The sequence below is a fragment of the Anabrus simplex genome, chromosome X, assembly GCF_040414725.1.
Source record: "Anabrus simplex isolate iqAnaSimp1 chromosome X, ASM4041472v1, whole genome shotgun sequence".
In the NCBI taxonomy this organism is placed as follows: domain Eukaryota; kingdom Metazoa; phylum Arthropoda; class Insecta; order Orthoptera; family Tettigoniidae; genus Anabrus; species Anabrus simplex.
In genome coordinates this window covers 188,180,559-188,192,774 of record NC_090279.1, presented here as the reverse complement: position 1 = coordinate 188,192,774, position 12,216 = coordinate 188,180,559, and the positions used below count along the sequence as shown (strand labels likewise).

Genomic DNA, 12,216 nt, shown 5'->3' with positions numbered 1-12,216 from the left:
CCGATTGTTAACGGTAGCTGTACAATTCAAAGATAATCTACGGTATAATAAACACAATAGGAAGACGATACTTCATCGAGAAAAGAAATCAGTCTGAATATGAATGACAAAAGTGACTGAGAGCAAGCCAACCCACGTGGTGATAGCGTCCTAAAATGTTGCAACTCTGTTATCGTTGCCATAGCAACAGGCCATTTTCGAGCAGCGTTAGTCAACTTTTTCTCGCCGGTGGCGCTAAACGTCAGACTTCAACTCTCGTGGGCCCTACTTTAGTGACTTGGAGGGATTAGCTGGATTTGTAACAGGTTTTACACTATCAACACATTCTGATTCATGCTGTGGTTATCTGTTATCAAGCAGACTACACCAATTTGAAGTTCGTCCATGTGGTTAAATATCAATTTTTAGAGTCAATATCATTTTTGCACTCGCGTTCTTATATTTAGTGTCTGAACGTTACATTACTAAGGTTACTATCATTGTGTGAAGTGCTGCTGTGCCATATATCAACATTATGTTAGTATTACCAGGGCCGGTCATTGGACTAACAATCATTTCGGGTATACTTGGGCTGAGTGGCTCAGACGGTTAAGGCGCTGGCCTTCTGAACCCAAGTTGGCAAGTTCGATCCTGGCTCAGTCCGGTGGTATTTGAAGGTGCTCAAATATGTCACCCTCGTATCAGTAGATTTTCTGGCACGTAAAAGAACTCCTGCCGTACCAAATTCCGGCACTTCGGCGTCTCCAAAAACCGTAACAAGAGTAGTTAGTGTGACATAAAGTCAATAACATTATTAATTCGGATTAATTCATTGGGTGCTGAATATAAGAAATTGTCCACCACTTCAAAACAAAGGCAACAAATTGTTTTATAGTTCTCATGAGAGCGAATTATTTCAGGAATTTCGCACGTTAAAGGGAAGTTGTAAGCCCTATCTCCACCATGTTAAATTTGTCAACTTTTATGTTTCATTTTCTCATTAAGTATTTAACCTATTAAAACAAAACCTCACAGATATTTAGATCTATATTTTATCTTTAAATGGTTGCTTTGGAAACGTGTGTGTTTGTAAATAATATTTTGAATATATATTTTTTTTCAAATGTTAAATTTTTCAACTTATTTCTCTAGGAAAACATAAAATATTATTTTTTCTATTTATGATGAAATCACAAGAAGACATACAGCCCTTTATTTAATCATATTGAATTACTGAAAAAAAAATTTAGAGCGCTATTGTTAATACTTCCTGAGAAAAAGGAACATTTGTCTCGAAAAAACAAAAGTGAAGAAAAATGCTGTTAAAGATAAGTGTTACCTTAATGTGCACCAGGCCCATATTCAGGATCACCTGTTTTTTCTTCATCTTCGCTGCCCCTTTTCTGGTTTCTTTTTAACTGCCTAGAACTTGCTTGAAATTTGATATAATTTTTTCATACGGAAATTGTCCATTTCACAGCACACGCCAATCATGTTCACTTGTGGTTGTATACCCAGTTTTTTCAATACTTTAATCCTACCATCGTTCCCCTCATTGAATGCCAGCACAGCATCATATTTTCAGTACGTCCTCTGCCAGGTCCGGCTTTTACTTTCCTCTTCTTGAATATTTTGAGATCTTGGCATCGTTTTAGCACATGAAAATAAAACTTCTAGACACGAGGGAAAGATATTGAATTTGATTGTTTACAAGCCAACAAATGAATGTCGCAAGGCGTCTTTCATTCTTACCAACACACAAAACTCCCCTCTAAACCACAAAACTCTGAAATAGAAAGGAAATAGCCCAAGAAACCGAAAATATTCCGGATTTAACCGATAGATCTTAAAAGTGGGCGTGGCTCTCTGGACACAACAAATTTAAATGACCTATAAATGGTGTTCAGCCTACATTTTCAGCAAAGAAGCATATGTACATTGTAAATTGAACTTCAGGCTATCAAAATAACATAAAATCTAAAATTTGATTTATTTATTTATTTTTTGACCCAAAGCAGCTTACAACCTCTCGTTAATTTATTTTGTTACATTCAAATGATGTTATAAAAATCATTTTTAACAGTTTTATTATGTATTTTCATCTAACCAGCAAAGTGAATACTAAGAGAAAACGTTACTTAACTAATTGAAATTTTTAAATAATCAGCTAGTTGTTCTATTTTCTTGTAGAATATATGTGATTCTAGTTGATTATATGTGGTGCGTACTTGTTGGCGAAGAGTTTTCATACGTGAAAAAGTTTTATCCCTATGATGTTAAATTTATCATGTTAAATTACCGCTGTTTATATAGCCTAATATGTACATTGTATTTTCGTGTTAGCCAATACCAGCAGTCTGGCTACTTCCGTATGTATTAAGACAAACAAAAACCAAATACCTGTTTTCAACAAGGTGGTGGTGAAAATCCAGCATGTCGCAAACCAAATGAAGCTAAGAGTGATTTAAAAAAGATACAATTGTTTCAGGGAGTAAATTGAACGATGGTTGTGGTGATCATGATAAGAGTGCAAACAGTGAGTATTCTGGAGGTTATAGGCTAATTAATTTAGAAATTGACCAAAAATTAGGCTTGCGACTGAGATAGCTAAATAAACTTCAGGAAACTCTGTTTTCAAAAATTACCATTGTTTCACCCCAGTGCGACATGGGTTCATCAGTTGGATACCGCACCTTCCCAAGACACTGGCTGGCCAGCAACACCACTGCAAGCTATACATTACATGTGATAAGCACAATGTAGTGCCGACTGCATCTTCACTGGCTATATATGCCCTCCCGATTGACGATTTGAGTTTCCTGAATTTTATTTAGCTATCTCAGTTGGAAGCCATATTTTTGGTCATGCTAGCCCAGGAGATAATGGAGGTTCTACTGTATATCTGTTCGAAGACGGCAGTGCAAAGATGTGGAGATTGTCCTTGTCCTTTTAGTGTTTTCAAGTTGTCCTCATCTCCTATTTGCCACAGTAACCTGCCATTGTGTTCATCCTGTTATATATATGTTCCTTTCTTATTTACTCCCTTCCCCCTCTCTTTTTCTTTCTCTCTCTCTGACTTGATTTGACACTTGTTTGTTCCTTTCCTATGCTGGCACTGCAGTGTAGGGGTAGCGTGCCTGCCTCTTACCTGGAGGCCCTGTGTTTGATTCCGGACAGGTCAGGGAGTTTTACCTGCATCTGAGGGCTGGTTCAAGGTCCACTCAGCCTACGTGATTACAATTGAGGAGCTATCTGACGGTGAGATGGCGGCCCCGATCTAGAAAGCCAAGAATAACGGCAGAGAGGATCCGTCGTGCTGACCACACGACACCTCGTAATCTGCGGGCCTTCGGGCTGAGCAGCGGTCGGTTGGTAGGCCATGGTCCTTCGGGGCTATTGCACCATGGGTTTTTTTTCCTTTCCTATACTTATACTGTATCTAATTTCAATGACGTTTGATTTGTTACAGATGAAGTCATCCCAGTTGTACGTGGTAAATGGTCTGGTGATGGTAGTCACTTTCTTCTTCTGCCGTGTGGTCATGTTCCCCTATGTATGCTACTTGTACAGCCAGCTTATTGGCTTGCCTTACTGGGAGGTGAGGAATATTCATTTATTTTTGTTACATTCATATCAGTTTTTCATGCTTCTAAATTTCAATGTTTCCATCAAGTGGCCTCTGTCGCTGCACATCTTACCTAGGTTTGTCTTGAGGTGACAGTGGTGTGATACGAATACAGCAGAATATAGCATATATCTTGGATTCAGGAGGCCGCTGTAACTCCTTCACGAGCAAGAAATGTTATAATTATGCATTGCGCAGTGAAGGGGAGCACCCGTTGCTCTGACATGAGCGTTACAGATGAAACGGAGGGAAATATCTAACAACATGCTCTCCCCACTTCTAACGGCCCCACCTAAGTATAGCAGAAGCGTGGGGCCAGTCCTACCAACTGTTGATGTTCAGGAACAAAAATCTCGTTTGTATTTGAACGACCTTCATAATAAAATACAAAATATCTACGATGTATGAAATAAATCCACGTAAAGTTAATATAGTGAGGATTGTCATGTTGACACAAAATAGCATACTTCTTTTTTACCAGAAAAATGTACAGCCGGGCTGAGTGGCTCAGACGGTTAAGGCGCTGGACTTCTGACCCCAACTTGGCAGGTTCGATCCTGGCTCAGTCGGGTGGTATTTGAAGGTGCTCAAATACGTCAGCCTCGTGTTGGTAGATTTGCTGGCACGTAAAGAACTCCTGCAGGACTAAATTCTGGCACCTTGGTGGCTCCGAAAACCGTAAAAGAGTAGTTAGTGGGATGTAAAACAAATATTATTATTATTATTATTATTATTATTATTATTATTATTATTATTATTATTATTATTATTATTAGGAAAATGTACAGTCTGTTCGAAAAGTGTAATTCCTAAATTCCAAATAATAATAATAATAATAATAATAATAAAACTTTTGGTCATATGAACACAAAACTGAAACATGTCACAAACTGAGATATACAGATTTTCAAGAACGTACCTGTAATGCACTAACAAAAGTTTCATCATTCTGAGAGCGAAAATGTATTGGCATGCCTTGCTCAGGAGGAGTGCCGTTAGACCATGTAAAGTTGCGGTATGGCAGGCTAGTCATCCTTTTCATTATGATGCAAAGAAATAGCTAGTACACATTCCGAATTAGACTCTGAATCTGTTGCTTCATTCTTATTATCCTCAGTCAGATCTGTCAATTTCATCTTAACAAATTCTGCCATACTTCCTCACTAATTTTCCATAATGAAGATGCCATATTTACAACACATTGTGCTAAAAGGGTGTGTAATCAATCAAGTAACAAGATATATAACCAAACCCCATGGCGCAACAGCCCCGAAGTGCCATGACATACCAAGCGACCGCTGCTCAGCCCGAAGGCCTGCAGATTACAAGGTGTTATGTGGTCAGCACGATAGATCCCTCAGCCATTAATCTTGGCTTTCCAGACCGGGGCCGCCATCTCACCGATGGATAGCTCCTCAATTGTAATCATGTAGGCTGAGTGGACCTCGAACCAGCCCTCAGATGCAGGTAAAAATCCCCGACTTGGCCGGGAATCGAACTCGCAGCCTCCGGGTAAGAGGCAGGCATGCTACCCCTAAACCGCGGGACCGGCTAACAAATTATATACAGAAGTAAACACAATTGTAAAATGGGGATAATTCCACCTAATCAATACGACTTTTCAAAATTACAGTGTATGCTTAAAATACACTATTTGCAGTACGGATTTCGATCTGTATCGATCATCCTCAGCTGCATTAAGATAATTACATGTTCATAATACTGCTTAAGATAATAGCATGTTCTTAATGCAGCTAAGGATGATCGATACAGATCAAAATCGGTACTGCAAATGGTGTATTTATTAGCGTAAATACACTGTAAATGCAAATTAAGCAGTATTGAGTATGTGGAATTATCTCCATTTCACAATCATGAACGTTACCAATACGGTCATGAAAATGTTAGTCCAACCCTTTTCCAGTTTCTCTACGGGGTCGTGTGTGAGGTGCGATGAATCTGTCGTGGTGGGTTTTTATGACCGGATGTCCTTCCTGACGTCAGCCTCATCAGAGGAGTTAATAAGATGAAAAGAATGACGTGATATGATACTAGGATGGGAGAGGGTGAAGGCCAGTGCAGGCACGTAGCCTACTCCTGTCGAATAGCACCAAGGCTTAACGTCCTCATCCGACGGTCAAATCGCCATCAACAGCGTCGTATGCCCTCACTCCATATGAGCACTGCAGAGGTTTGGAATTTAATCCAGGCTTTTTGGCACGCAATTTAGTGATTTGAAATTGTATACTACCACCTACCCAGATCTTGATGGTGAGCATACTCCAGATGCTAATAATTTAGAGCCTAATTTATTTTTCAGATTTTACACTTATTTCATCGCAGATTTTAATGTTAATTGTGTGTTTGTACATTAGTTTTCATGTCATTTGTGTACTTTACATTTGTTTATTAATTGGATGTATTATATTAAGGCTGAAGATAACCAGCCAAGGGCAAAACTAGTCCCTAGTTTAGTAATGTAATTCAATAATAGTGCATAATATAGTATTGAAAAATGTGGACCATACAACATTAATTTAATAATTATTATTATTAGTGTGATCGCAATTCAATACGGATCAAAACCATGAAGTTTATATCGTATGATTACAGATAGACCTCGTTCTACCCTATAGTTACGTTCCGTAGAACTGCCACGCATCCCGAATTTGCGCAAATAGTGTAATTTTATATGTAAAATATAGTTAGGTTTCTGTTTACTCACATATTAAGTTTAAAATAGCAGAGATTTTTAGTAGTCTTACAAAAAATAACCATTATTTTGTTTCTGAAATGCATTTCAATTCAAACTTTATACACTTAAAAATTTAACACTGAGACACACAATAATAAACTAAACTCTGCATACAAGCTTTTGGCTTTAGCTGGAATAGTATCTTCACAAAGAGCATGAGTTGTTGGTTGTGATTCTCAATCCATTCCATTCTTTCTATCGGTTCTGAGCGAGATTTGGTCACTCTAGTCACACTTAAGTTAGTAGAAGACTGAGCAGTTTTTCGAATTTAATCCGCATTGTCACGAGTAAGTCTCACAGTGGATTCACAAAGTCCCAAAGCACGCTGAATATAAACAATACGTTCATCTTTCTCATAGTGATCCAGAACTTCTAACTTTGTTTATAACTTCTAACGAATACGACTTTGGTACAAGCTTCTTTCCTTCAACAGGCATACTTTTTTTCCCTTTTACCCAGCGTTTTAAATACGAAACCTGTCAAGTGTTCACAGCTCTACTGACCGGAACAGACTATTCACATCTCGACAAACACAACAGAGAATGCGCATAGAGATGCGTTTAAACTTGGCGCAACGTAGTGAAAGTTAGAGTTCGGCACGCATATCTGTACCCACCTTTGGCATTACAGCTTCCACGTACTGTTAACAGATGGTGCACTAGACTTAAAACCAAAATCGCGTATATGCGAAATCGCGGATAACAAATCCGCGTATAACGGGGTTTACCTGTATATTTACACAGTACTGATTAGGTGGGAATATCCAACATTTATGTTTGTGAATTGTAGAGTCGTCAGTACAGGAAAATTAAACTATCATACGAGATACCGGGCGAGTTGGCAGTGCGGTTAGGGGCATGCGGCTGTGAGCTTGCATCTGGGAGATAGTGGGTTTGAATCCCGCTGTCGGCAGCCCTGAAGATGGTTTCCGTGGTTTCCCATTTTCACACCAGGCAGATGCTGGGGCTGTACCTTAAGGCCACGGCCGCTTCCTTCCAACTCTTTGGCCTTTCCTTTCCCATTGTCGCCATAAGACCTATCTGTGTCGGTTTGACGTAAAGCCACTAGCAAAAAAAAAAAATCATACGAGATACACAGCATCAACTCGAAAGACATGCACCAGGCCTAGTCAGATGCCACATATTATTATTATTATTATTATTATTATTATTATTATTATTATTATTATTATTATCATCATCATGAGGATCTTCTAAAATCATATGAATGTGTTCTGTTTTCAGACTGTGCTCTCTCTCCCTGTGGGCTGTAAGATAGGAATCTTGATCTTGATGGTTCCTCAGCTGTATTGGTTCTGCTTGATGGTGCACGGCGCCTTCCGGGTGTTTTTTGTCAACAAGACCAGCATTCAAAAGCATCGGGCAAATGGCAAGAGTTGATGATGCAGTTAGACAGTTCCTTAGCAAAGAAAGAATCAAACCTTTGTTGGCACCTCGTCGGGGGGGACGATACTACTCAGGTCGAGGAGAGGAGCTGGGGAGGCCAGCTCCGTCAGTTGGTTCGTTGTCAGAAGCTTTCATTGTTCCATCAATATATGTATATATATACTGTTTTGTTTTTGTTTTTTAAAACTGGCATTTCCTTTTTTCAATCATGCAGTATGTTTAGCACCTACATATAGGTGTATTTCATGTATCCTCATGTTTGTCAACTTTGATGTGAATGCTGAGCGTGGCATTTTGGTTGAATGACTTGCTCTGTTATTTCTTCAGTGAACCTTGACGTAACTTCAGCCCAATATCTTTACAAAGTTTGCCAATACTTGAATCAAACGAAATGTCCTTTCTTTCGTCTTAAATGCGACTTTAGATTGTAACTCTATTAAATTTAAATCTTACTGATTTTAATTTGTAAAACTATTTTTAAAATGATTTTTTAAAATTAGAAATTTGTTTCGGTATACCTATACCAAACCTGTGTAATATTTCTGTAAGTTGACTACTAAATGTTTTTTTCTTTTCTTTTTAATGGTTACCAAATGTGGAATGCTCCATTTCCTAAAATTAGAATTCAATGTGTGAAAACTTGAGTATAAGGGATATTATGACTTTAAATATTTTCAGTCTCTTGAACACTAATTATGACATCTCCAACACTATAACATACCTGTAAAGAAACCACTATTTCTAATTTTTTATCAATACTGTTATTTGTGAGGTACTTAAAATATTTTAACATGAGCATGAGATCAAGACTATCAAAGGGTAGAGAATGGTTCACCTATTCAATACCATTGATACCGTTAATGGTATCGAATAGGTGATCAATTGTCAATATAGACCATTAATAAAATTCATAACGTATGATATAGAAGACTGCATTGACGTCGGTAGGATGTTGGGTGCAATTACTATTGCCGTTCTCTAACATGGCAAGCAATTCCTCAGCATTTGAGATACGATGTATCTGAATGCCAGATTCCACCGTCCCATTTGCACCGTCTTCGTAGATCTTGAGTGGGCCCGAAGGGTTGATGCTGGACTGTTTCATTGTATATATCCAAGTAATATTTATTCAGGTCGAAGTACCTCTTCCTTCATGTGCCCCATAACAGCATACAGCTCTACCATAGTGAGGTACAACATGCCAGGGTGTGATTTGTTACCCAGCATCGTGAATGTCTTGCCAGCACCCGTTGCACCATATACAAACACTGAACAATTGAATCTATCCAAGAGGTATTTGATCAGCTCCTTTGTGCTACCTTCAAATACCTCTTGATTAGTTGCAGAGAAGCCAAATACTCGATCAAAAACAAATTGAATTTCTGTTTTTTCTCTTTAGCATATTTTGATTCTTTTGCTGAATTCCAACTACAAAGAAAGATTCCTCCTCTCTTTTGGATCAAATATCAGCATTCCTTCATCAACCACCTTCACTACGTCCCTTCCTCCAGCATTTTTCTCATTGCATGGTCTATCACACCCACCACCTTCATGTTGGAATTAGTGCAGTAGGAGCACGGGCCCTCACTGATGCAGCAGAGGGAGTGGCACGATTCATCATGTGCCTATCATCATCATCATCATCATCATCATCATCATCATCATCATGGTGATGTGCCTAGACCCTCTGAATTCAGTTCACATGATGATCTTTTAATCACTTCAGACAAACAGCTTTCTACAGCTTAATTCTGTGCTTACGACAGTTTGTCCACTCAGTATATTATACTGTTACGTGGTAGACACGGCAAAATGTTCCTTGGTTTTCTTTCCACAAAAAGTAGCAGAACAAGACTACAGTGTAAAAATATTTCAAGTACCTCACAATAAATAATAGTATTGATTAGGTGGAAAGTTTGTCTTTATATGTGTGAACACATTTTCAATACAAATGACAATTTTCTGTTTTCAATATCAGAGTGAGAAATATTATATACATTGACTGATAGTCGGATAAAAGAGAATAATCTTCTTTTTCTGTTGCCGTCTGCCCACAGAAGGTTGGCTACTATTGTGCAATAATTTCTCCTGTTTTTTTCTCTCCGTATCTTGGATGTTAATCCACTGTTGGAGGTCTAAGATAATCTTCTAAGCTTATGCCCACATTTCCTTTCTAAAATCAATTGTATCAGGCTGTATTAATCATTTTTGAAGGAAAATATTGTCTGTTGCTTAGCTAATTATATAGTCATCTTTGCGCCCGAAAGCTGGACATTGTATTTTACGAGATTCATCCCATCAATGCATTCTAGTTTTACTTTTGTTTCCTTGATATCTCGGAGATTATGCCAATACTTAATCACTACAAAGTGAATTTTGTTTCTGCCTGCCGACATGTTTTGTATATGTTTTGCCTGTAACACAAATTTATATCTTACCGACGTAAGTTTGAAATAATTTTGAAATAAAGTTTTTTTAAAGAAAATTGTTTCGGAATCTCAGTCTGTTAATATTTGTACGTAATTTTCATACGATTACAATGAAGCATGTTGGTTTGATAGCTGAGCAACTTTCTTACTGGCTTCTCAGTTGGATGATGGCACTTGGAATCTGTTGTTGCTTGTTGGTTTTTTGCAATTAAGATTTATGTCCCTATGGTTCGGGTTCCATAGAAAACTGAACTTGCTGTTGCTAAAATCATATTATCAGCATATCATGTAAAGCATTAAGCTTGCTTTCAATGAGGCATGGTACTTGAGCGATATAATCACTGGCTTCTTGTTAAAATGACCACAATTTGAATCCCAATCGGTGTATGTGGAATTTTGAAATGAGAAGTCGTGCCTGTAATTTCGATTCCACATAAAACTGTGTTCCCTTGCCATAATCATTTATCATCCGGCCCCATGGCTAACTGGGTGGATAGGGAGCGGTTTTCTTTTGAGTTTGAAAAGTAAGTCACTGTGGTAAGGAAAAGATCTTCTTTTGCAATTTCAGATTTCTTTCAGAGAATCTCATTTTTATTTATTTTTATTAGCCCTACGAGTGTTTTCAATCACAATTTTCTTCTTCCTCACCCTAGTTTCTGTTCCCAGAATGGGAGAATCATACTACCAATGTACCAGTGAGATGCAGTAATTGAGGTTACTTCAGTTCTTTGGAAGTTAAAAGCTCAATTCTGAGTTTTTTCCAAACCCCAGTTTAGAAATGTAATACCTGAACTGATCGAAAATTGAAGAGGCGGACATAATACCTCTTCACTATGGGGCTGCCTCTTCTTTCTTCTCTGACCCATTTAAAAATTTGACTAAATTACAGTATCTATGATCATCAATACATATGTCCACCTATATAAGAGATCAATTCCACCTAACTTTTAGAGAGCTTGCAAGTACCTAGGCTATCTGGGTGGGCTTGCCATGTTAAAGAATACTTCTCTGGACAGTGATTGAGCCATTACACATGTCGGTGTGTAGCGACTTCTTTTCACGGTCGACTCGTATATTCCATAGCGTTTTTCCTCTGCTTCTGCATCTTGGTAACAGAGATGTCATTCCCTTCAGTGTTGTTTCAGCTATTCACCACCACATTGCTCTCGGGCGTCCCTCTGTCTCTCCTTGGTTCTGCGATGGCTCATAACTTGGGGAGCATGGGTTGGCGACCATGGGGCCCTTAGCCGAGTCCTGGCATTGCTTCCACTTACTTGCATCAGGCTTCTCACTTTCATCTATACTATCCGACCTCCCTTGGTCAATTCTTATTATTCTCCAACCTTGACGGTATTAGGGAATTCGAGGCCTAGGGGAATCCTACATTTTCATGCTATTTGTGGGCTTTGGCTGATACCTTAGTTTTTTCAAGAGTTGGACCTCTTCCATTTGTTCCCTGTGATTAGTGTTGATAGAGGATTTTTGCCCAGTTGTACTTCCTCTTAAAACAATCACCACCACCGATCTTCATGCCGCTTGACGAGCCCATACCAGTGGAGTTCTCACTCCTCTAGTTTCTCACTGATAGTGGTGATACCGAAGGATCCTTGCACGCAACTAATCACAAGGAATTGTCTGCTTTATTATTTGTTATGTGATATAAATATAAATTAAACCAAAATACTTTTGAAACAAAATTAAAATTACGAAGCAAAAAAGACAGAACAACTATTAACATCATTTGTTAACGTGTGTTGTATTTTTTGCAGTATCAATAGCTTTAAATATTAGCTCATAATGATATATATTTATCTTTCAACTGATTTGTGATATCTGAAAAGCGGGAGTAACTTCGATGGAATAATGTTTTGCTTGCAGTGTGATTTTTTTATTATACAGGGTTATTCAAAATGATGGACTCAGTTTAATTAATTTGTTCATGAAATATACATTGGACATGAACAATCTACATACCAATGAACAGTGGAAGGTTCAAAGTTTTGTTGACCACGTAATATATAT

General features: G+C 38.2%; 1 protein-coding gene across 3 annotated transcripts in view; it reads left to right on the top strand.

Moving 5' to 3' along the window:
- LOC136886098 (TLC domain-containing protein 3A) overlaps positions 1-11,446 on the top strand; it is a 48,728-nt gene extending 37,282 nt beyond the window's left edge. For 2 of the 3 annotated variants that reach the window (XM_067158832.2, XM_067158831.2), the window contains 2 exons: positions 3,449-3,577; positions 7,604-11,446. In XM_067158832.2, coding sequence (XP_067014933.1) covers positions 3,449-3,577; positions 7,604-7,759 — 285 coding nt within the window. In that variant the 3' untranslated portion in view covers positions 7,760-11,446. The remainder of the gene's footprint in view (positions 1-3,448; positions 3,578-7,603) is intronic. The other variant, XM_067158833.2, reaches the window with a different exon arrangement.
- The last annotated feature ends 770 nt before the right edge of the window (positions 11,447-12,216 follow it).